This window comes from Rhea pennata, chromosome 4 (assembly GCF_028389875.1).
Source record: "Rhea pennata isolate bPtePen1 chromosome 4, bPtePen1.pri, whole genome shotgun sequence".
Classification (NCBI taxonomy): Eukaryota; Metazoa; Chordata; class Aves; order Rheiformes; family Rheidae; genus Rhea; species Rhea pennata.
In genome coordinates, this window is record NC_084666.1 from 30,026,863 (window position 1) to 30,053,196 (window position 26,334).

General features: G+C 34.2%; 1 protein-coding gene across 1 annotated transcript in view; it reads left to right on the plus strand.

Annotated features, from left to right (window-relative positions):
- The first annotated feature begins 685 nt into the window (after positions 1-685).
- Positions 686-26,334, plus strand: part of CEP135 (centrosomal protein 135) — a 34,325-nt gene continuing 8,676 nt past the window's right edge. Inside the window, exons 1-20 of the mRNA XM_062574640.1 lie at positions 686-798; positions 2,043-2,233; positions 3,504-3,671; positions 5,174-5,315; positions 6,684-6,768; positions 7,786-7,914; positions 9,532-9,747; positions 10,311-10,376; positions 10,836-10,986; positions 12,000-12,193; positions 12,342-12,485; positions 13,024-13,167; positions 16,393-16,470; positions 16,626-16,777; positions 18,369-18,484; positions 18,552-18,706; positions 19,334-19,389; positions 20,304-20,472; positions 23,912-24,022; positions 25,878-26,063. Of these exons, the coding sequence (XP_062430624.1) occupies positions 686-798; positions 2,043-2,233; positions 3,504-3,671; positions 5,174-5,315; positions 6,684-6,768; positions 7,786-7,914; positions 9,532-9,747; positions 10,311-10,376; positions 10,836-10,986; positions 12,000-12,193; positions 12,342-12,485; positions 13,024-13,167; positions 16,393-16,470; positions 16,626-16,777; positions 18,369-18,484; positions 18,552-18,706; positions 19,334-19,389; positions 20,304-20,472; positions 23,912-24,022; positions 25,878-26,063 (2,766 nt within the window). The remainder of the gene's footprint in view (positions 799-2,042; positions 2,234-3,503; positions 3,672-5,173; positions 5,316-6,683; positions 6,769-7,785; positions 7,915-9,531; positions 9,748-10,310; positions 10,377-10,835; positions 10,987-11,999; positions 12,194-12,341; positions 12,486-13,023; positions 13,168-16,392; positions 16,471-16,625; positions 16,778-18,368; positions 18,485-18,551; positions 18,707-19,333; positions 19,390-20,303; positions 20,473-23,911; positions 24,023-25,877; positions 26,064-26,334) is intronic.

A 26,334-nucleotide genomic window follows, 5' to 3' on the forward strand; every position in this document is an offset into this window, starting at 1 on the left:
AGATGTGAAAATGCTTCCCCCCTCAAGTGTAGCTGTCAAAAAAACTCATAAAGGGATTCTTGAACTGAATTTTTCAGGAAGCTCTGTAGTTAGGACTGTCCCGTAGTGAGGGTCATTTCTTTCCTGCTTTCCCAAATAGAAAGGTCAAGTTCAAAATGTTAATCTGTCCTCAAAATTTTATTTTTTTTTTTTTTACATTTTTGCTTACTAAGTCAATCTTTTGTTAAGTCTATATAAGAAAGAAAAAAAGTATGGAGGAATTTAGAAAATGATCTGTTAGGTTGTTTTTTAGAAGATGCCTTGATGATTCTGATTAAAAGCATCAGAATCCACTGATTTCATTATCTTCCCATAGTAAAATGTTTTCAGAATTTGTTTCTTACAGACTGGAAAGAGAATTTTATGTTCGTATTATAAAATGTTATGAAATGCTCAGATAGAAATAACTAATTTTCAAGGTAAATACATCTTTGTAAAGAAACGTGTAAAACTTTTCAAAAAATTTTAATTGTTTTGATTTTCCTAATTTTTTTAAGAATATGCTTAAATATTTCCTACATTAAAAAAAATCCATTATTTTTTCAATATTACTATCATTTTGAAGGATAAATGCTGCAACAGACAATCTTTTGCAGGTGACCTGTTTTTCTTGAGTCTGAGAAAGCAAGTTTGAGGTGTGTTTACAATGACCACAGCTGCAGAGCGAAAGTTCATTAATCTCAGGAAGCGTCTAGATCAACTGGGTTATCGGCAGCCGTTGGGAGTGGAGAGTTTACCTCTGGTGGAAAAGCTTTTTAGGTATTGTGATTCTCTATTCAAAAGGAGATTCATTAAAAAACATAACTCATATGCCTTTTTTGATTATGACATACGAGTGAAAATGCTTAGTCTGAAGATTAGCTTTGAAATAACATTACTTGAAAATAATGCTTTGTTCCGGTGTGTCTGAGGGGGTCAAATGGATTTGCTTAAGCAATCAGAACATTTTAGGATTTAATTTGGTAGAATTGGTTGATAGTTCTAAGGTTTATGGTCTAAAAAAATCTTAGTTTTTAGCCTCATAAGAGAACTAATAGTTCTAAGAGTTAGATAACTATGTAATAGACTTATATGAGAGTTTTCTTTTATATACTGATAATTTTCTAACATAACAGTTACTATTGATATGTGATTGAAAGACACATTTACAACTGGTCATATCTGCTGATGTCTGAACTGTGACTGAAGAGAAAATGTTCACAGCTCAGTTTTTTTATGATTCCATTTGGAGAAGTATATGTAAAAATTTTTTATCTCTGCAGTTTGTTCTAGCAGAAAAAAACCAAGCTTTCGCGTGACCTTAATATTTCTGCCATTTCATGGCTTTGATGCCATTAGGAACATGGTAATTTGCATAGTAATCCAATTATATTTGTCTGAACATGCGCTTAGGTTAATATTCTTGTTCTAGTGCTAGCTAACATCTAATACAGATAAAAGAACTCTATATAGGCAGATGTGGAATAATCTACCTTCAACATTAAGTCTCATTCTGATAGTTTACAAGTTTAATCACTGAATCACTGACTTTGATATTATTTTCACAAAAATGTTTATGGCTACTTATCACTAATCTCTTATGTAGCTTTTGATCTCCATATAGATAGTAGTACCCTTTTGATCTTTTTGATTGTTAACTTTGTGGTAACTTTCTTCTGTGATAAGCAGTACTACAACTTTTGTGTGTAGAAGAAAAAAAAACTTGTCAATTTTGAATTTCTCTATGTAGAAAAGAGTTTATTCAATTATCAGATGCAAGGTCTTTATATGCTTTTTCCATTTTTTGCATATTCATCATGTGCTTTCTTGTTTTCTTTTTTTTTTGAGTGAATAATTCCGATCTTTTGGTTTTTCTTAATGAATGTTCTTTGCCTTTCTTTGAACCCATTTGTTGTACAGTAAAGATGGTCATAGTCAACAATTTTTTTTCCAAAATAAAAAATTGCATCTGCAATGTAAAGTTTGGTAACATTTCTAACATGTCTCATGTTCCTTGATTCCAGTGACCTTGTCCATACAACAGAGAGCCTGCGCAGTGCAAAGTTATCTGCTGGAAAGATAGAAAAAGAATGCAGCAATTATGATGCTATTTTGGAACCTTATAAAATAGAGAATGCTAAACTTACCAGGGAAAACAACGAACTACATTTAGAAATACTAAAATTGAAAGAGCAATCTGATCGTCGTATTAAAGGTAATATAAAAGTTGTGATGCTTTTTAGATCCTTTAGTGTCAAACTAAAATTGTGGACAAATCCCTGATCTACAAATTCACATGTGTGTATTTATGTATGTGAGTGGCACCTTTAATGAACTGAGGTTCACGTACAGATATTTCTTTTCTAGTTAAAATGCTTTTGAGCTCCTGCACATCATTGCTTTAATTAAGCATGAAACCATTTGAACCTTTTCACGTACATGTTCATATCTTGAATTCTTACTTTTTAGTTAAAATGCAGAAATCCTGTTGTAAAATGTGCCTTTTCTACAAAGGGTTTTTATTTGTATAAATATATATAAACTCATACTTAATGTGTTTTTGTGTGTATGTGTGTATATATATGAAAATCCTTTTTAGTTCTTTTTTACAGTGTTTCACTCAACTGATATAAAATTCATTTTTTAAAAGAATGCACTGAAGTTTTTAAAGCCAGTCGTGCAAGCAGCATAAGTTATGACAGTTAGTATGTCAATAAAGCTCTCTTTTTTAAGCTTTTTTTTTTTTTTTATGAAACAGAGCTCTAATGATTATGCTGTTCGTCTGTCATTTTCGCTAGCTTTTGACCTATTGACCAGTCTCATGTGTATTTGATAGGGGCATTGAAACCTCTAAACATACCAATGTCCTACAGGATTTTTGGAAAAACTAAATAACAAAGATCCTCCCACCACCACCATTCCACACTCTCAGAAGGGTGGAGAAGAGAGGTACTACTTAAGATGAAGAGGGAGGGAAAACTCCAACAGCAGCAATCTGGCCGATCAACACATTTAGGTAGACACTGACAGCAGTACGAGCTCTTTTTTATGGGCCTGCTGGCTAAGCAAAGTAAAATGCGTGGGAAGAGTTCTGAGGTGGGTAGTGATGGGAACATGAAGAGAAACCCAAAGTGATTATGCTGTAAGGTAAAAGAATATACATCCATAGCTAAATAAGCAAGTACATAAAATGAGTGTGAAACAGAAGTTCAGACTTCTTACTCTTATATTCTCAACAATTTGGCAGAACCAGAAATGCTGGAGAAGTTTAGAGTTGTTTTTGAAAGAATGTAAAACCTACATGCAATGTTTAAACATAGGATTCTTCTGTGTTCTTTTCCATAAGATGAATTTTTCAAATGTCCTATGTTGATGCTATAAAGAAGAATAATAATGAATGGTAAGGATAATACTGTTTCCTCCTCCCTCTCTCACCCCCCTTCCCCCCCACCCCCCCCCCCAAAAAAAAAAAAAAAAAAAAAAAGATTTGAAAGCCACCTTAAGGAAGATTGAACATGAAACAGCTGACTTGAAATTTCTGAATAACCAATATATGCATAAAATTAAAATACTGGAAAAAGAAAACAAAGCCAAGACTGAAAAGATTCAACAGCTTCAGGAGAAGAATCTACAAGCAGTGGTGCAAACACCAGGTAAGTGTAAAACAATCACAGATGTTTTTACTTTTCTATAGGCTTTTGTTGTTGTTGTTGTTCTTCTAGGCATTATCTTCTTTCTGTATCGCAAGAGGGCTTATTACAATAAAATAACACTGTCCAGCACAATAACATTACCTTTTGAAGCTTTTGACCCTGGGGTCAGGTTGTGGTGTAGGCAGATTTGAATATGAACCTGGAGTCAGTGGAAGAGTATTAAGTTAAAACCTGGCTGGAAGGTTCAATCAACAGCTAATTTTCTAATGCTGCTACTGATTTAGTCAGAGGCAGGTCTTGTTTGATGCATGGGTCTTCTTGACAATGAACTGTTGATATGTGAGTGTCTAATTCAGATTTTTGTGATCAAGATAGTAGCAGGTCACAAATATATAATCCAACCCTCTGGAAGCTAACAATATTTAAAGTGTTTTTGATAAATTAATATGTACCAGATGTAACCTATAGGTTAGTGTCTTTCTCCTTTGCTTGCTTCCCCCCCCCAATTAAGACTTGGTTTCAAAATTTCACAAACTACTACTCATGATTTCCCTTTTCTCTCTGAGTCATTTGATTACCTATGTGGTTTTGGCATCTGAAAGAAATTAGTATGTAATTAGAGGAAAAAATATCTTTTTTTTCTTAAACATTTAACTTTTTTTGCATTTTTTTTGTTATGCTGTGTTATACTTTTTTTCTGTGTCTTTTTCCATACTAACTCCTCTATCTCCTTGGATTTTGCCATCATCAAATGTAGTGTGGTATTATTTATTTGTGTAAGAGAAGTAATTGTTCCCTCTGGAAATAGTACTATTTTATTTTACATTCAAGCAGATGATCTACTCTGCTCTGATACGTCTGTGTTGTTAATTCACTGAAATGACAAGAGGCTAGAAGGAAGATAAATATTAATAAACAATGCAGAGGTTATCCTATCTCATAGGATAATTCTTAATTGTAAAAACAATTTTTTGTAATGTTTCAACTTAGCTTTTTTAGTTTCTTTAACTGCCAGTAGAAATGGTTACTGTACCAGTCAATCACCCACTTTTCTAGCCCCTCTCCTGCTAATAACTTGTCTTTTGCCTCCTTACTTCTCCTATTCTATATCCTGTTTTTGTCTAGGTTGCTGAATAGTGTTTTTTTTTCCGTCTAAAGAGCAAAAATCTTTTTTTCTATAGCATTTTGTAGACTCCGATGCTTATAGCTGCTCTTTAAGCAGGAGCTGGAGGAGAATATTTAGCTTTCTAAATATTCTAGGAAGCTATGCTGGAATTCACATATTTCCTATTTCAAAGGTGGATTGTGACAAATTAATACTAACCTGCAAGAATAGTGTTGTCAGCAATGTAGAACTTTCACCAGCATACATCACTAAGATAAAATGATGGAATGTGCCAGTTCAGAAGTAGCTGAATAGATATGAATTTTCTTTATGTATAAAAGAAAGAGTCCCTTATTTTCTTTTCAAATAATAAATATTTGCATTTGGGCTTTTTTAGGTGGCAGAAAAAGAAGCATTCCATTCAGGCGTCAACGCATGCAGATAGACCAGCCTGTCCCTCCATCAGGTGTTAGTGCCTATCCAGTTCCTCAGCCAGAGGACCCTTATATTGCAGACCTTCTTCAGGTGGCTGATAATCGGTAATTTAAAGAATTTTTACATTATAAATATCTGCTGCTGTGACTTTTTTTTTCCTTTTCTCTTCTGCCTTTCAGAGATGAGATGGCATTTTGTGATGTTTCAAGTTCTTAAGTAGGATTCTGCTTTGTGATAGACAGTGCTGCCTGTGACAAAGTTGCAATGAGTATTTAATAAGCTGCTTACTTCCTTAAAGGATTTCTCTTAAAATTTCTTTATTGATTTTACTGTTATATCAGTTTTTAAATCAATTATTCCAGAAAGAACCTAGAGGTAATTTTTTTTCCGTAAGTGTATTTATTTTGGAAGTCTGTGATATTCTTGATTTTGTAATACAGGCTTGGGGCCCTGTATTGTGAGAAACTCAAGTCAGTTTAAAAAAAATCTTTTATTTGCGTATTAAATATATCTCAAACAATATTTTCTGCATTAATACTTTGTGTTAACAAAACTATTTTTGTTATTGAAACATTTCTTTTGGGAGCAAAGAGAAAATATTAATGTTAAATTGTTATGTGTGCATAACTTCTCCATGAATTGACCTATACAGTATATTACTACATTTGGGTGGAGAGGAAGCTAATTAAGATCAACAAAGGCAAGTGCAGGGTCCTGCACCTAGTGAGGAATAACCACATTCACCAATACAGGCTGGGGGCTGACCTGCTGGAGAGCAGCTTTGCAGAGAAGGACCTTGGAGTGCTGGTGGACAACCAGTTAACCATGAGCCAGTAATGTGCTCTTGTGGCCAAGAAGGTCAATGATATGCTTGGGTACATTAGGAAGAGTGTTGCCAGCAGGTTGAGGGAGGTGATCCTGCCCCTCTACTCAGCCCTGGGGAGGCCTCATCTCGAGTACTGTGTCCAGTTCTGGGCTCCCCAGGACAAGAGAGACATGGAGCTACTGGAGAGAGTCCAGCATAGGGCTACAAGGATGATCAGAGGGCTGGAGCATCTGCCCTATGAGGAATGGCTGCGAGAGCTGGGCCTCTTCAGCCTGGGGAAGAGAAGACTGAGGGAGGATCTTATCAATGTGTACAAATACCTGAAGGGAGGGTGTGAAGGGGATGGGGACAAACTCTTTTCAGCTGTCCCATATGATAGGACAAGAGGCAATGGGCACAAACTGAAACGTAGGAAATTCTACCTGAATATGAGGAAAAACTTCTTTATTGTGAGAGTGACAGAGCAGTGGACCAGGTTGCCCAGAGAGGTTGTGGCATCTCTTTCTCTGGAGAGGTTCAAAACCCGCCTGGATGCAACCCTGTCTACCATGCTCTAGGTGACCCTGCTTGAGCAGGCGGTTTGGACTAGATGATCTCCAGAGGTCCCGTCTAACATCAACCATTCTGTGATTCTGTGACATTTCAGAATTCATGAACTTCAGTCAGAAGTAACAGAACTGCAGGAAAAATTGGAGATATCTGAACGTGGAATGAAAAATTATAGCAAACAGGTATGCTTACACGATTTTTTATTGTTTGACTGTATTAGTCATTGCAATAGCCTTGTTTATAATTTTTATATTAACTTCAGTGGAAAGCATTTAAGGTCTTGTGAAATACATTTATTTTAAATGGAGTTATTTCTTTCCTCTGCACCACTTTGATTTTATACTTTCTGAGTATAACCAGAAATACCAGCAATACTAAAATTCTTTTAAAGGCAGTTATACTCCTTCTGCTCTTGTTATTATATTTAGCATATTAAAATTTACATTGAAAGATCTGTGTTTGAGGATTGTCAGCAGAGTTTCTATATGTTTAGGGTTTTTTAGTGCACAGTATCAATTGCTTGAAAATCATAATTTGATCTATAAATATACTGGAAGGATATATGCATATTTTTCACAATTTTGACCATAGTTTTTGAAATTTGAATTTTTTGAATTTATCTATAGACAACAGTTTTTACAATATTTAATTAGAATGGACCAATAAGGTACATATTATCTTTAACTGAAGACATTGCACCAGATGTTCTGACGTTATTATAGCTCTCAATAGTTGAGGAAGGGCGAGTACCATCCTATTTTTTTTTTTTTTGTTCTCAGCTTGGTTTTCCTATTTTCTGTGTTTTTCACACTGATGTAGTTGCTGAACAGAATTATCTGGTTTAAAAGCTGGTTCCACAAATTTAAATGTTAGCCTCAGGTGGTTAATTTACAAAATCTATTAACTTCACTTTAATTTGAAGTTATTGGTTTCTCTTCAAGCAAATAATCTGGTAAGATTTTTTTTTCAATATTTTTTCACAAACTTAGGTTTTACCTTCGATTCACTTATTTTTTATTTCAAAGAAATCTCTTTGTTCAGCAAAATCAAGAATTCAAAAATAATTGGATATTAAAAAGAAATGTAGCATTATTGGGTGCATCTTTTCTTACTGAATGTTACATAAGTGTTTGTTTGAACAAAGATTCTGTAAAATAGTATAGAAGATGATAAAGAAGTAATGTTTTTTTTCCTCAAAGGTTGAGCTAAGAGATAAAGAAATAGAGCGTCTAGTGCTAGCATTGGATGGTGGTCGCTCTCATGATGTTATATCTCTGGAATCAAGGAGTAAAAGTAATGAGAAGCTTATTGCCCATTTGAATTTACAGGTAATGGATTTATTATTAGTAGTTAGTCAAAGCTAAAAATAATGGCAATCTTAAAGAAGCCTTTCCAGCTGTTCTTTTTACAAAATATCGCTGTTGGATATAAACTCAATCTAACTTGCTTGCTTTGCTTTTTCAGTAACAGTGTTTCTTACTTAAAGAAACTTCAGTTCTTAGTTTAAAAATCTTAGAATGTTTTTGATTAAAAAATGAATTCACATTTTTATATAGTAATGTTCATCTAAGAGTATTCAGAAAATTTCTGTATGATAAACTATTTTGACTGTGTTTGAAAAGATTTATTTTCTTTTTTAAACTTTGGAGTGTTTTTGTACATTTTGTTTATGTTACAGAAACTAACATTGTGTAAATATATGTATGATGAGGAGTATTCCTGCAGGTAACTGCATCAGATAGTGGGGCATCCTCCTGGTTGAATTCAGATAGTCCTCACCTTTCTTCTGACATAGACTTGCAAGGAAAGAATAACTTTAAGATACAAATGGTTATGTTCATATTGGCATGCATTCAGTATTGATCTCAGAATAAGGATTTCTAAATGAAGTGTGGGGTACACACTAGACTCTAGAGCAAGTAAAGCCCATCTGTGCATGCACACCATCAATTCTGTTTTCCAGCTGAGTGTTGTTTTGTATACTAGTTATACATGATGTACAGTGGCTTGCAGTCAGGTTGCAGAGCTCGTTAGCTTGGGTTCAGTGCTACAAGAATACAGATGAGCTATGACTTGGAAGCAGTGCAGCTATGTTCAGTGATCTTGAATTCTTAAGTCACGCAGAGCACAAATTGACTGCACAAAGAGTGTGCCCAGGGGTATATACTATGCTTCCAGCGTAGGATAAAGCCAGTTTTGGTCCAGCAAGTCGTCGTCTTCAGGCTTGGTGCCAATATACCACTTTTACTCTTTGAAGATGTAGACTCCAAAGTATTTGTGAATGTAAGAGGGCTCAGGCCTGCTTTCCTGTCCATAGTAGTTTCTTCTGGAGTTCTGAGGAAAATGATATTGAGATGGAAGTGACAATACCTCTGTTACCCTGAGGTATATGTATTTTCAAGATATTCCAGGCTCCCCTTTTCCTGGATAATTTAATTTATTGTATGTGTATTTTCCCTCCTACTATATGTCCCTATCTTCTCTTCTATTTACTCTGAGGAAAATACACTGTCAAAACCAGAATGTCTGTAGAGCAGGATTTCTGGGGATGTTGTGTTTAAGGGGCCAAGATGTGGGTAATTTAGGGTAATTTACATCTAGGGTAATTTAGCAAAGCTTTGAATACACGGGGTCTGCTGGACTGATACCTGACACAGATTTCTGTACAGATCTCTGCTTTTCAGTAATTTACATTTTTTTAGAATAAACTTCATGTTTTGGTAGGTTATATAAAGAACATGGTGCAGTAGTGAATTTCTTCACTGTGCACCTTTGTAAGATCTTTTGTCCATGTTGATAGTTAGTATGTTCTAAAAATAGAAAATCTTGCCATTTTTTAACAATGTCTTTTTTTATTATGAGATACTGTATTTTGAAGATTTGGATGAACTTTTACTATCTTGTTTAACAATACATATTAATATTTAATGAAAAATACCTTTTAGGTTGAGTATCTTCAGCAAACAAACAAAGAACTTGAAAATCGCATTCAAGATCTATTGGACACTAAACAAAATGTGACTAGTGAAGTGGTGCAATTAAGCAATAAAAATGAAGAACTGTGTCAAGAACTAAATGAAATAGACCACTTGGCACAGGAGTTGGAAAGACACAAGGAAATTGTGCTTGAAACTGCAGATAAGGAAATAGGAGAAGCAAAGGTAATGCTAATGCTTTGCAATGTGAAAGATCTGCTCAGCTCTCAGGTGGTTTTATACCTTTTAGCTGCAACAAACTACATATTGGCTTTTATAGGAAGATTTTTTTTTCCAGTTTACATAATATTATCTAGCATTTCTCACTGAAAGATAATTCATCAGAGCAGTTTGGTCTTCTTACTCTATTAGGTGAGATGATTTAATTTAAGAGGCACTTCTAGTCTTGATTCTTCTGTGAACAGAAAATGAAACAAATCTGAGATTCTTAAAACTATTAGTATATAATAGGCAAGTGCTGCCTGTGTTTGCAAATTTTTTTTCTCTGAGAAGTAATGCAGTAGTTCTTTTAATTGCTGAGTTCAAAAAGAATAAAAATGTGTATGAAACAAATTCTTAGGAGCTTTATTGGATATGTGTACTTAAAATCTACCAATTTACAAGGAAATAATTATACTTTATTTCCTACAAAAATAATTTATATATAATGTGACTTTTTTTCTTTTAACATAAATTGTTGTCGTTTTGAATATGTAACTTCTAACATGTAGTTTATTTTTGATTAATAGAAAGAAATTGAAAGAAAACACAGTGAAATACAGGATCTTGAAGAAATGATAACAAGACTTAAGTCGGTAAGTACAAATAATTTCAGTTGAAGTTTCTTCAAAAAATTCCTGATCTAATTTGCTGTTTCCACTCACCATGTCTTGTTTGTAGCACTTTTATCATAGTCATCCAGATGATTCTTTCCTTTGTTACGAAAATTGTCAGTGATTTGCTCCTTTTTTTAAGCAGAAAATTTGTATTACCCCCCAAATTCTATTAAACTAATGTAATAATTTTAACAGCTAAAGAAGCTATATCATATTGTTACAAAATAAGCTGAAGGATTGGAAAGTATGTTAAAAGTAATGCTTACTTTAATTCAATAACAGTAGTATAAAAATAATGATGGCCTTTAACAAATATTAAAGTATAAAACATCCATGTTGAATAAAAGTGTGTAGTGAAGTCTAACAAAATATTTTATAACTTTTTCTGAATATCTTTATCGCTACTTAATTTTTTTGTAATACTGCTTGTCATTTTAGGAATTGTGTTCATGTCGTAGAGAGAAAGAAAGACTGAGTGACGAACTCTTTGGAAAATCTGATGATAAAGAGAATCTTGAAGTATTGTTAAACCAGCTTGAGCAAGAGAAACAAAGACTGTCTGAAAAAGCAGAGAACTTAGAAATAAAAGGTAATTTTCAAATAGAGCTTCCTTTAATTGATCTTTCTATGATTCTTGAGATAGCTGCATCTTAAATATGATTTTACTAATAGTACCAAGAGACTTGATATGTGTCAAATAAAAAGCACAGTAGTTCTTCAGTCAGAGTTGAAATTAATTTTTTTCACAAAAGCCTATCTTCATTCTTTATTTGCAGAGTGAAAGATGAATCTTTTATTGTGATCCTACAGGACACCCTAATACTAGTAATACAGTAGCTTTATACAGGATAAGTTATTTTGTCCAAATCTTTTTTTCTGCCTCTGTCATCTCTCTGAGTAAATGAGTTCAGACTATGTTTCTTAGAGCTTTGTCCAGTTGGGTCATGAAAACCTCTAAGGTTCCACAACCTCTCTGGGGAACCTGTTCCTTTTTTTTATTTATTTTGAGATTAAAAATTTTCTTTGTATCGGATTAGAACTTTGCCCGTAGCAATTCATCACCATTGTTTCTTGTTCCCCGACAATGCTCCTCAGTGAATAGCCTTGTGTCATCTTATTGATATCCTCCTCTTGGCATTAACAACCTGCTGTTAAGTTCTTGCCTGGAGCCATCTCCTCTCCAGGCTGAACAAGCTCAGTTCCATTAGCCATTCCTCACAGGGCAAATGCCATAGTCCCCAACCAGCTGGGTGAGTCCAGAGGAGGACCACTGAAGTTTATCAATGTCTATCTTGTACTGGGGGGGTGTGGCTATGGGGGACAAAACTAGAGAATATTGTAGATGGGGTCTGGTGAGTGCTGAGTAAAGGGTAATAATCTTCCCTCAGTGTACACTTCTATTGGTGCAGCCCAGTACGCTGTCAGGCCTCTGTTTCTGCCGGAGTGGATTGCTGACTCATATTTAGCATACCATGAGCCAGAACCCTTACATCCTTTTCAGAAGACCTACTGCAGGGAATTAGTTCATCCCAAATGCAAATGTATTGCTGGAATTTCATGAGGTTCTTATACACTTAATTGTTTTTGTTTCTTTTTCTGCAGAACGAGAACTTGTCCTAGAAATAGAAAGAATGAGATTAGGATATGGTATTGCTCTAGGAGACAAATCTCCATCTCGTCTAGATGCATTTGTAAAGACTTTAGAAGATGATAGAGATTATTACAAGCGAGAACTAGAATATCTTCAGAAAATGATAAAACGAAGGTCTAGCCCAAGCCGTAGAACTCCAGAAAAGGTACTGTTCCTGTTTTTTTCTGGAATTACAGTTTATTGCATATGTATTTTTTGTGTATTGTTACTACTGTGATTTTTTTCTTGTATTACTTAATTATCCAAATATTTTAATGTATATTTTAACATGCATTTTATTAATCACTTTGCAGAGTGAAGATCTTAGATTAGTCACCAGAGAGAGAGATGAGCTACAGTCTATGTTAGACAGATTTGAAAAACACATGATAGAAATTCAATCCAATGTGAAATTATTGACTGCAGAAAGAGACAGATTAAATGTTCTTTATGAGCAGGTAAAAAGAGATTGTTTGTAATTGACATTGAATTAACTAATTAATATTGTTTGTTTAAAAGAGGAAAAAAACGTTTCTGCATAATAGAACTGGAGGTTCTTATAACATATTTTTCTTGGTTATATTCTATAGCTATTTTTATTCATTTTTATAAAATGATGTGTTGCAAAGTGTATTAACTTCAAAGCTCTTCTAACTTATTGTTCTGGCATTTGGAAAGATCTGGAGAAAGATCAGGAAAAAGTCAATAGAATGCATGAAAAAGTAGAATGAGAATATAGGCTGGAAAGTACGGAAGAAATACAAATAGGTGATAAGAAAATAGAATAAAGTTAGGCTGTAGGTGGAACGATATAAGTTTGTTGGGAGGATAAGTTCTCATGCCTCTGTGATTTAAGATTTTGGATGTCTGGGGAATAACAGGAATATAATAGCACTTCTATTATAATAACAGCATTTAAACTTACTTTCATTTTGTTAGTATATATGTTGTGTTAATTGGAATCCATGTATGCTAATAAACAATAAACTTTTGAAGTCTCAAAGTGAATTAAACAGGTTAAGAAGAGAAGCAAAACATAATCTGCTTTCTCAAAGTCATGTGGAAGAGGAAAGAGACATTGCAGTGACTGACTTCAGAAGACTAACGGCAGAAAAAGAAAGCCTAAGAGAAAAATTAAAGGTAATGGGACTTTTTTCAGCTTCATTGCTTTCATTGAGGTAGTATATAGGAAATTTCGGCTTATTTGATGATACTGTTTGTGTCAGGCTGTCTGTTAGTTCCCCTTTTCAATAACTTGTCTGATTTCAAGCTCTCTTGAGAGAGCTGAGTGAGCTGACTCAATGAAACCTGTCTCTATGTGGCGATGAAGAGTGAGGAACACGCATAAATGCACAGCAGGTCAAATTTCATTACTTCTTTAAAAAAAAAAAAAAAAAAAGCTTGTTGCTAGAAGTAATAATTTTCTCGTTACTGTGATTTTTTTTTTTGACATTTAGCATTAATGTGTTATGTTTTACTCTGTTAGAATTAAGAGCATACAGTTTGGGGTGTTCCACTCACCACCACCAGACTATATTATTGGGCCATTATTATAATGTATACAGGTTTTGAAAACTTTCCAAAATTTCAGAAGTTTAAGAATCATCATTCATGGATTGATCAGTGGGCATACATATGTGAAGACAGACTATGCTGAATGTTTTCATAGCTTGAGTTACTACCACCAAAATAGAGAATTGCAGTGTATCAGAGTACAGTGAGTAACTCTGACTTCTGTGCTAACACACGTCCACGCAGAGGAGGAGATAAGCTTCCAGCTCCGTCCTTTCCTGTAGGTGGTCATCCATACTTGCATGTGCACAGCTTGGCAGGTGAAAGTATTTAGTTATTTCAGCAGCATCTGCTGTACTGTAGCTATTCAGAAAGATGGCAGTAGCATCTTCCATGTGCACCATATTGAAATATCTTGCATAGCTGGGTGATACTTTGATATCTTCTTTTAACTTACAGGTCTTTAGTAGCAAATTATTTTTGGATGTTGTATATAATTGTGAACTGTGTTTACCAAAGCCTATTGAGAGAAGAGGAGGAAAGTCTTAGTTTATACTTTAGAGTTATGCATGGAAATTCGTCTGTGGAAGGACATCAAGAACTAGGCTCTCTGAAAGTTAAAAAAACAAAAAAACAAACAAAAAAAACCCCAAACCATTTGTCCCATCAGTAAACTATAATAGTAATATAGTCTTTAACCTGCCTTATGCTGGGAAAGCATAAATTTGTGCCTTTTTCTGGATTTACTTGAGATACTTTGCATCTAATATTATGATAATATCGAGTTTGTTTTGAGCTGATCATAGTCCTTCAGTATCACTTTTGTCTTAAACACTCCATTGTGAACAGTGAGAAGGAAATCTAGATCCTGCTGACATCCAGAAAGAGTTTGCCATTGATTTGTGTAGAAACAGAGTTATCTTCCTAGCTCAGAAGTATTTGCTGTTGTAAATGAATGTTAACTTTATAATTATAGATTTGAATTTTTATTGATTAGATTAGATTATTAGGACAGGACAACAATAGTAGATTTTTTATATTCACACTGTAGTTGAATTTTCCTATATAAACTGCGATTTAAAATAGTGGCATGATAATTTGAAGTGTATCCAGGCAAAAATCTCCAGAGGTCCCTTCCCACCTTACTGATTCTATGATTCTATGAAAATGTAAAGTAAATATGCCCATGAACAGAAAAATGTATTTGTATAAACGGTGCCTAAATAATGGGAACTCCGGCTAAAATGGAATCATGAGGAATTTTAAAGTATGTAGTTAAAAATTATGTCATTCTAAACTTTGGTTATATAGGTATTTTGTTTGAATAAATCATTGCACTTGAACTATTTTGAGAGCAATTGTTTTGCATAACCATGTAAAACTTTGCTTCTGAAAGTCTGTGCAAAGCTTAATCCGGGTAGACTTATTGTTTATGCCTATTAGAGGGAGCAATCAAAAATCTTTTCCTTTTAAATAATAAAAGAAGAAAAATTGCTTAGTTCTTTCCTTTAGTTTTAGCAAACAATTAGTGCCTGTTTATTAAGACAGTTAAATTCAACAACTTTTAGATAACTAAATCAAAGTACAGATATAACCTGAAAAGTGACTCTAATTTATATAAGGACACCAATTTTCACATGTGTTATTTAGTTCATATCCATGTCAGAAATGTTCACTTGCGACTAAAAAGCTTTTCCTCAGGCCAACCATGCAAATTCAACCAGAGGTAGTGGGCCCTTTTTAGTTTCAGTGCTCTGTGTATGTTTTAGAAAGTGGATAGTTGCAAAAAATATATATTACTTAAAAATTAAATAAATGATTATATTTTGGAATATGTACAGGGAGCAAAACTGTCAAATGCAATATTTAACGACTTTTTGAGCAAGGTGTTACCTCATTTTAAAGTGGACTTCATTTCTTGTAGTCTTAGCATACTTGTTTTAAAGCCTCATTATCCTATAATGAAAGGAAACCTTTTCTCTGTTACCACAGGGAGTAAACAATGTATGCATAGAAACAGTGGGGGGAAAAAAAAAGTGTCTTTTAACTCTGCAGTAAAGTAAGTGGTAAGCTCTGAGAGAAAGAAATACTGGCCTTAATAGCTCCTGTCTAGATTTAAAAATGCTAAAAGCACTGGTTTTTAGCTTTATGTCTTCTCTTAAAAAAAAAAAAAAAAAAAAGGAAAAGCAGTAGCAAGCGTTGGAAGGACCTTGTTTTGATACTCTTGGAAGAAAAGGAAACTGAAGTAAAGTTGTCACTCATATTTGGAAAGAGTATTGTACAAAAACCATCAAGCTCAGGTCTTTAGGAAATTTGAGAGTTTGCTTAACAATTTCACTGCAGTTGTGCACTGAAGTGACACCAGACAAATCATTTCAAACAAGACTTCATAGGCTTGGAGAATAACCAGTTAAGTTTGTAGTATGTCTTACGTTTCATATTTCCAAGGTTGTGTTTGCACAAGTACAATGTTAATTCCTTAAATTAATTTCAAATGACTTAGAACATTACTAAATTCTTGCTAAATTTCCTATTGCCCTGTAGCTCTGATTTTTCTTGCTACCTTTCCTGTTACCCTGTAGCTCTGATTTTTCTCCAACACCTCACAGATATTATTTAAATTGGGACCAAATATAAATGTATCTTTTTCACCTAAAAATCCTGTAAAAGATTAACTCATATAGAACAATGTTATATTGACCTTCAGGTATTTTCAGCCTACACTCTGTTGTTTTATAGAAGTAACTTTACATTGGATTGTTCATCTAAGAGTACAGAGCACTGTTTTCTTAAATCATACTTGAATCTAAAGATGTATATCTTATTGCATGTAATCCTATACCTCTATCTCAGATTCAGCAAGAAGCAGCTAACCTGGAAAAATCAAAGATGCAGCATGATATTTCAGAACTGGAAAATAATATTCAAGGGGTAAGTGCATTTATATCAAGGAAGTTTTTATTACTTCTAGAATAGGATAGACTTTTCAAACAATTAGTTTTGTTAGCTGTTTTCAACTTAAATTTATATAAAAGCTAAGTTGTAGAAGGTGTCTACAACAATAAATGGTCTTTTTTCAATTGCAGTTTGAGATGGAAAGATGTGAACTGAAGACAACAATCTCTGTCCTGAAAGAAAGAATAAATTCATTGGAAAATGAATTAAAAATGAAATCTAGTAAACTTGCCCAGACATCAGATGATTCTTCTCAATTTAAAGCTGAGCTTTGCTCACTTCAGTAAGTTTAGCACAAAATGTGGTCTTTCGCAGATGCTAGCATAATTTTGTTTGTTCTAAATCTATATAGCTTGGGAAACAGTAAAATACTTTCAAAATATCTTCAAAATATTTTTGTCTTAAGGACATGTAAATGAGTAAGAAAAGTGCTATGGAGGCTTCAGCAGGCTCCTGGGCTTATTTGGTAAGCAGATACACAGAAAACTTTTTCTTTTAATTGGGAGTGAAAACTTTCTCCTCCTAGAATTGCTTCCTCAAAAACCATGTTGTTTGCTTTCAAATGTAGCAGAATAGAAATTTCTTAAAGGATTTCCAAATGTCATTTCTTAAAACAAAGGCAGATGCCTGTACAAGCTGCCTCACTAGGACCAAACTGTGCCAGATTTACAGAAATTTCAGTAATACTGAAGAATTTATGCCAAGCGTTAGGCATTGAAGTTTTGACAGTTGAGTGGTTGGTTCATGGAGAGCCATTCTCTTAGGGCATCTGACTAGAACCATTTTTCCTGTGTCCATCTTTTTCGTATGCTATTGTTATCACAAACATATTACAGTTTGGAGAGCTGACATCTTATGATCCATAGGGGTCAATGGAGTTTTGCCAACTTGATCAAAAGTGGAGGGTCAAGTAAAGGGCTTGTGAAGGGCTATTTAAGTTGTTTCAGGAAACAATTCCCATCAAGTATCTAAACATGTTGAGATAAAAAGAGGCCTTAGAGAAAGTGGAAATAGATTACTGAAAAAATCTGAACAAAAATTTGGAAATCTGAGGTCTAGTTTAGGTGGAAATGAGAGCCTGAGATGTAAGATCATTACTGGACAGGTAATGTTGTAGATAAGAACTTAGACATGTTTTGCAAGCCAGGATCTGGGGGACACAAGAAAAGACTGCAGAACAGTACTATATTATATATTACTGTACTGTATAATGGTACAATAGCAGGGGTAGATAATTAAGAACTGATGCTCAGAGGCATGCCTTGGAGTTCATTTAAGGCTCCCCATTGCAGAAAGAAGGTTTATTGCCAAATGCAAATGGCAATAAAAATGGCTCCCATGTTATTTTTTTCATCATGTGGGTGCCAAAGCACCCACATAACTTTTTTTTTTATGCTGTTTATTTCTTAGTACAGCTGCTTATCTGTGGAAAGTTTTCAGTATTTGCACAAAAATACATGACAGTTTTTCTAAAAAGGAGCAATTTCTTTTTTCTGTAAATTGTAAAATTGAAAAAGTGCGAGGAATCCTGTGCCGATAACTACGTTCCCTGAAAAGTCTTCAGAAAGTAAGTGTATTTATTAGTAAAATCATGACTTCATTGATAAAGCTGAAATCTTTTGTTAGACTCCTTTACAATGGTGTTGAGGCGGACTTGCTGTTGGGGCCATGGCAACCTAGTGGTATTGGCTTCAGCAGTCCCTGAAAGTCTTCTCCCCCCCCACCGCTGCCATGCTGCTGGTCAGTATGGTACAACCCACCCCATCATGAGGTTACACTAGAACTGTTTCAGCACTTCACGTAGCTCAAGAGCCTCGAATTGATGACCCTGACAAAGTTCTCAAATTTTTTTCAACTCTATATTGTTTTCCCAGGCTCTTAAATGAACAACTCCAGAGGTCTGTTGAAGATTTACAGCACCGATTATCTCTCAAAAAGGATGAACTGCAGTTAGCTCAAGAAGAAATTGTAAAGCTAGAGGAGAAAATAGGTAACTTTTTTTTTTTTCCTCATACTTGCTTTTTTAAAATCAAGAATACTTTTTCTTTTATTTGTAGATAGGTTAAACCAGAGGAACACATCCCAGGATGAGACAGTCAATGTGCTTAGAAGTACTATTACTGTTTTGGATAAAGAAAAGGACAGTCTTCAAGAAACTGTAGATGAAAAAACAGAAAGAATTGCATGCTTAGATGACAACTTAGCTAACAAGGTATGTGCAGTAAAAATACTACTTTATACTCCGTATGGAGTGCAGTTACATTTTAGGCAAGTATTTTACCTTGATGACAAAAGACTGCACAGAGCTCCGGGCGTATATATTTGGATCTGGACAATACTAAGGGTCGTTTGTCAACTCAACAGAATTTTAATTATGATTGTTGGTGTAGTCCTTCAACACTCTAAAAAATAGAGGAGTATTATTTGCGTTTTGCTCTTGGAGGTATATCTTGAGGTATGTCAAAATAAGGCTCTAACTTGAGGTGACAAGGTCTGTAGCTGATTGCCCTCTCTTTTTAACAGCAAGACAATCCATTTATCAATAAAAGAAGGAACCTTGGAAGTTTGAATGTACAATTACTTGATGCAATTTCTGATTGTTGAAGAGTTAAAATAAAGGCTTAAATTTAAAGGTCTTTAGCTTTTAGGGGGCAGGTATAGCTCAGCTGGTTAGAGCGTGGTGCTCAAGGTTGCGGGTTCAATCGCTGTATGGGCTATGCTGAGGGTTGGACTAGATGACCTCCAGAGGTCCCTTCCAACATTACTATTCTATGATTAAGTATCCTAGTATGTTGCAATATAATATTACCTAATACAATTTTTGCTTTTATTTCCATAGGAAAAAACAATTACTCATTTGAGACTAACCCTGTCGGAGTTGGAGTCCTCGACAGAGTAAGAAAAGATTAAAACACTTTCTTGTGTAATTTTTTTTCTCTAATGAATATCTTTGGTGTTCTTAAAGCTATAGTAGATGGCTTTTTTAAATACTTTGATGTTTTAATTATTTTGGTGCTTAGTTATTTTTGGTGTAATTATTAGTCAGGTAAAGGAGTGTATGCTATTGAAAAAGGTATATGTGGACTTTTGAAGACACTTTCCTTACAATTACATGGTAGGCTGCTAAGTTGTTAAGGCAGGCATTAACGATTGCTTTCTATTTTTGTTTTTCTAATTAGGGACAATCTTAATTCTCAGTTAAAAAAATGGCTTTGTAGCATTCTAAGTACTGCACTAGATACTATTAGATTCAGATTCAGAACTGATCTCTAATTGGGAAGCTAATTCTTCCTGCTTAAATTACCAGCATGCTCTTAATCAAAACATTCTGCTTTATTGTCTGCTTTTAAATTCTTGCTTTTTAGTTTTCTAGTGAGTTTTATCTGATCCTTTCTTGCCAGTTTTCAAACACCACTTCTACACCTGTGACTTCTCAAAAGAAAACAGTTAAACATCTGAAGACCAGTTTAACTGATTTTTTTGTACTTTGATGCATGAAGTATCTGTGGCAAGACTAATAGAAATATTCATGAATTTTCATAAACATTTGCATTTTTTTTTGTTTATTATCTTCTATTTGTCTGAATATGTTGAAACTTTAAAACCTTATTTTATTTTCCTACTTTATTAACTCAAGGCCTGTGTAATGATGATAACCTGTATGTCAGCTTTTACAGAGCATGAAGTTTAGCATCTTTTTCTAAATTTTTTGTATACTCAGAACTCATATCTGATAATTTTCAACAGTATGTGGTATAGTATGAGGAGGAACGTTTTAAATAAAATTTTCAAAATCCCCCGCTTGATAGCCAGCTGAAGGACATGCTGAGCAACAGAGACCGCGAGATAGCTAGTCTACATCGCCAGCTTGATGCATCCCACATAGAGCTTGCAGAAACAGGACGAGTAAAGGAAATAGCTCTGAAAGAAAACAGACGATTACAGGATGACTTAGCTACAATGACGAGAGAAAACCAGGTATGAGTGTGCTACGTGGTATTGAAGTATTATGTTATGCATTGCTTGCCTACATTTCGTTGTAAATCAAAGTTGCTACACCCTGGGTTTTGACTTGATATATGTAATTATCAGTATTTGTTGAACGCTGAGGTATTAATAACTGAGTAGAAATGGTAAAAGCAATTACTGTTAGTACTTTTAGTCTAGTTGGTACAGTGGAGAAGAAATAAACCTTTCAGTTTTGTCTCCTTTCCTCAGATTAAAAAAATAAAATAAAAGCAAGCTAAACAAATTTAGTGAAAGATGCAACTGTACTGTAATAAAGTTTATATTAATTAGTTATATCACATGCTAGTTGGTAGTTAATTCATAGAAACTGGTAGTTAATTCATAGAAACTGGTAGTTAATTCATAGAAACTGGTAGTTAATTCATAGAAACTGGTAGTTAATTCATAGAAACTGGTAGTTAATTCATAGAAACTGGTAGTTAATACCTGTGGAACAGGGAGTATATCGATGGCAAGAAAGCAGAAGAGCAGATGACAGGTCATTAGTGCCTCATAAATAAAGAGGAGAGAAAAAGATTGTTGATACCTTTGAATGTATTCTGGTGCATAGTCATTCTTGCATTTTATCTGTCTCATTCTGTGGAACAGCTGATGTGTCAGATGAGGTGTGCAACACTGAGATTAAACTGTACATTCCAAAACATGCTAATGTTTTCATTCTGTAAGCCTTAGTAAAAGTGACTCTAAAGATGTGTTGACAGGCTTTTTACCTCCTGGTCTGGCAAGGTCAGTGTCTATTAATAAGTGTTGCTCTGCAAGAATTTTGCTTTCACTGATGAATTGGGAGAGGTTAATTTGCAGGAAGGAGAGATGAGAGAGCTTAAATACTAGGAAACAGAATTGAAGAAAACTTTTATTTATTTTTTTTTAAGGTGCGATACTCTTGAATAGTCTGAATTTGTTTCATGGTTTCAGAAATGGATAAGAATGTACAGACCATGGGAAATAGGAGGGGTTCTCTTTCCAATGTGTTAAGATTGTATTGGGTTTTTAGATGGTCAATTCAAAGTGCTATCTATTTTCCTGGAGAAATGTCCTTATTAGGATGTCTTGGTTTGGTAAGATAGTCATGGTGAGGTGGTATCTCAGAGTTTGGCAGTATATGGCAGCTTTTTTGGGTGAGGTTCTTTGCTTTGGATTTTTGTTTGTTTGGAGATTATGTTCAGGTCAAAAAAGGACCCAAGTATGAAGAGTTTTATGTTTGTCTACTTCATTTTTTTTCTTAGCTATCTAGTGCTTTACAATCAGTGTACCTCATTGTTAGCAGCTAGCTGGTCAGCAGCTTCAGGCCAAAATGTTTTTATGTTCTGATTTCTTAGGTAAGTAGGAAGTAGTTTGTTTACGATTGCCTAGTGGCTCTGAGACTTGACCCATGTGTATTCATCAACATCCTTCCAGCTGGAAGATGCACAATCTCTCTCAGCATCCAATGACTAAACACATTTCCTTTCGACGTGTATGCTAGAAGGGCACAGCTTAAACTTATGTCAGCAATAGAATAAAAATTGGAAAAAAAATCTTTAATGCTTTGAAAAATTACCTATTTCCCTAGGTTATCATTGGGCTTTAGAATGAGCCGTGTAATTTATATTTTATTGAAAGATAAACTGTCTCAAGGTGATGGTGTAGGTGAAATAAAAATTCTGTAAGGTAGAAACAGTTGAAGTCCAATGAACTAAACTTCAAACATTGTTGTTTTTCCTGTAGCCGTCATCTTGAGAAGTTCCCCTGAGTTGGTCACTAGCAAAAATAGCCACTGGAGTGTAAGGCTTATTCTATTAAAAGTTTAGACGGTGTGTATAATGCATGCCCATATCCACATTTTCTAATCAGCATTATTCTATCTCTTCTTACTTGGACTTCTCTGGGCCTTGAAATCCGTGGCTGAGAGAGTCAGAATTGTGTGCAGTCTTGTTAATTCTTCATATAAAGTTTGAGTAGTAGTGAGATGGTTTTGTGCACTACTTGATTACTGCTAACCAAAAGTCTCCTAGCTCCAAATGCGTGAGGTGAATATCCACTTACAACAGAATGTGCGTATGAACAATATATAATAAAAATGACCAGTATTTATAAGGTAAGTTATAAATATTAGAAAAAGTTGGTTAGAGAGGATATTAATATGGTTTGAAGAGCTAGCCCACAGTTTTTTTGCAGCTCATAACTGTCCATTGAGTTTGTATAACAAATGCAACTGTTACAACTTGTCAAGAGGTTCAAGTACTTTGTACAATTTTTATACCAGATGCAAATGTTACTTTGAATTTGTTGTAAGTGTCAGCTCTAAAGATATCAGGGCCTTATTAGTTTAACCATTTCTTTTCATTCCCCTCAGTCAGCTCAGCTGAGGATGGTATGTACAATATGGCAAGGAGTTGTAAGTGATGGTGACTCTAAACAGATTTTGTAAAACACATGATTCAATACATAGATATACAGGTGTATTATTGAAATTATGGATGCCATTCACAGGTATCTAATAAAATGAAGTATTAAATACTTTCATAATATGATGACTAAAATTTACCTGGTGTTTTGCTGTGTTACCACAGAGTCAAGCAGCCTGCATTAAACAAATGCTAAATAAGGCATACCACAGAAATGGTGCTGTTGGTGAATGTTGACATACCATCAAAAGAGGGGAAAGCAATACAGCAATAGCCTATATTTCCCCCACACTTGATACCATCATGTGGTGTCAACTACTCAAGAAAGCATGTTTTCTTAATGCAGTGAAAACTGGGGCATTTTACCTGGGCATAGAATAGAAGATTCTTGCCTTTTTGACTGTCAGGTCCGGAGGACACAGAGGAATATGAGAGCTGAACCTGTGACAGAGCCAGAGAGGTGTCTGTTGCATCTCCACTAGATTCCAAAGAGCAATTTTGATGTTTAAATATGGTCTTAATAATGCCTTTGGTTACTTTTATTTTTGTAGCATCTTATTGCAATTCTGCTTTGGAATAAATATTCTCTTGTTACTAAGCTGACTATTTAGTGAACACAAAACAACATTCCCTTGCTTGAGGATAGGTGAATCTTAAAGCAAGACTAAAAAAAAAAAAAAAAATCCCAGCTTCTGAACATGCAGGTGTTAAATCTTCCAGAGGGCAATGATATGTGTCACCAGAGGACCTGCATGTTTTAAAAACTGGTATAACATTCATCATTTACTGTGATTATTGTTGACTGGAAAACTCTTTGTCTACCTAATGCAATAAGGAATATATCTGAACTATAGAAACCCAAAATGAATTTGACTAAATTACTTAAAAGTAGAAGAGAATAAAATCTATGGAATATACAACTACTTTGATTTAGTCTGATGCAATAATACTCAGATTGCTTTACCCTAATGCACTGTTTTGCTTTCATGCAATCTTTTCAGGCTGTCAGTACTGAACTGGAAGATGCAATACGTGAAAAAGAAGAGATGAAGACTAGAGTTCATAATTATATAACTGAAGTTTCCAGATTTGAAAGCTTGATAGCCTCAAAGGTAAAGATATAATCTGTAGGTGTTCATTGTTTTCAGTAAATGCTTTAAGTTGAGAGTATAAAATTTCAGAATTTAAATTTTAGAATACAAGAAACAAATTAAGAATTGTAGGGTTTGGAGCTCTCCCCTGCCCCACTATCTTTTTTCTCTCTCTCTTTTTTTTTTTTTTTTTTCTTTCTAACCGCAGTAATTTTAAACTACTACTGGATTCATTAAAAAACATCTTAGATCTGAAGCTTTGGTAAATTTTAGCACATATCAACTTCACTGATGATACTTAAGTTGGCCGTAACAGTAGAGAAACCAAGTTTGAAATATTGTTTTTCTTTTTGAGTTTGGGGTCTTTTTTTACAAGACAACTAGTAAAATATCTAATACTTTTTTGTCATTATAGACAACAAGCAAGCTTAAGTGATAGCTTTTACTATTTGTCACTTTTGGTAAAGAGAAAACTTAGGTGTGGCTCTGCTATGGAAAAGTTTTTTTTTTTTTTTTTTTTTTTAGTGTTTTCTCTATGAACGATGAAAGTTAAAAATATTTCCTGTACTGACAAAATTGGTTTGCTAATGTATTTTATCCTGATACTTGGAATCAGGAAGCCTGCGTTAGAGTAGTCTAAATATAATTTATGTTCAAGTCAACATGAACTGGTAAATGTATTATGTGACTTTGAATAAGAAAGAATGAATTTTGATCAGATTTAGCTTACATGTGCTAGAGGAATGCATATAAATTCAACTACTTCTTACAAATATTTATTGAAACATAGAGATTTAGGTCAGTAGTACTTATTAGCTTTAGATCCCCAATTTAAACCACTTGGAGCTTAGTTTTGAAGAATATTTATAATTATGTTGCAAGTCATATGTCCAAAGCAGTACAGCTACAGATGTCGGTACTCATAACTTTGGTAATGGCAGTGTAGTTATTCAAGTCAAGTACCAAGAAGATGTAGAATATACACTCAATGGCCAATTATGAATGATTGGTTTCAGGGTTTTGTCTGGTATTACACATGATTTTTGTCTGTAGAGGCAAAGATTTTCTTTTCTCCAGTGGTTCTGCATTGCACTATTTCTGCAGTGTTTGGTTATTTAATTATGAATTTCTCTTTTCCTAGTTGCCCTTACCTCATTCTGTCCCTACCTTCCAAGCTCTGTAGGAAATAGAGAAGGAATTTTGCAAACAATAGCCTTTCTCACCAGATAAACCTGATTCATACTAGCAGCATGTTCAGCCTGCTATACACTGCATGAAGAGGGGAAGGGAACTAAATACAGAGGAAAAATAAAGCACTTCCTTATAATATGCACTTCCAGTAGGACAGAATTAAAATTCACAAGCAACATTTGTTCTATCACTGTTTAACTTGTCAGCAGTTTAAGTTCGCATTTCTGTATTTTTATGATAGTCTGTTTATATATAATGTATATGCCCAAATAGATTATCAATCTTTCAGGCACTGTTCTAATATAAACATTAGTAAGAGTGAAGTATATAAAGACTGTTAAAGGCAGAGTCCTGCTGGTTTTTTTTGGAAGGAAAAGCGCCATGATCAGTACATCTCAGTAATGTGATACTTGGCAATGCAGAGAGATCCAAAAGAAAAGCCTTGTAACTGCTTGTCAGTATTTCCATTTAATAAAACTGAATGCCGTCATTGATCTGTTTGCAATTTGGACCTGCAAAAGGGATGATGCACTTTACTAATTGCCAGCAAATAAGGTTAGGAAAATGGAGAAAGTTTCTACTTTCTTGTGGAAAAAATGTTATAAATATGAGGAATAAGCATTAAAAAAGTCAAGTGACTTGAAAGTATGTTGATCATTATAGAGTGATTTACTGTTTCATCTAGGAAAAAGAAAATCAAGATTTGTTGGAAAAGTTCCGAATGCTGCATACACAAGCTGAAGACTGGGAAATCAAGGCTCACCAAGCTGAAGGAGAAAGCAGCTCAATACGGCTCGAACTCCTTTCTGTAGATACAGACCGGAGACATCTTCGAGAGAGAGTGGAACTTCTAGAAAAAGAGATTCAAGAGGTAATAATTAATGTAGTCTAATTATGTCAAGGAAAGTGAATTACATTCAAGTTGTTTTTAATTAACTCAATTTCTTTCTTTTAATGCTTTAATTGAAATTGATTCCTACACCTGAATGTTTCAGTTGTGGACACTTCAGATTTTGAATTTGAACTGATTCTGGTTAGACACATTTTCTCTTTAAAGATTCTGTAGGAAACTTCTGTTTATTTGCTTAAAAATATTTTCATACAGCTTTAAGAGTATTTTGAAAATTTAGTTATGAAATATT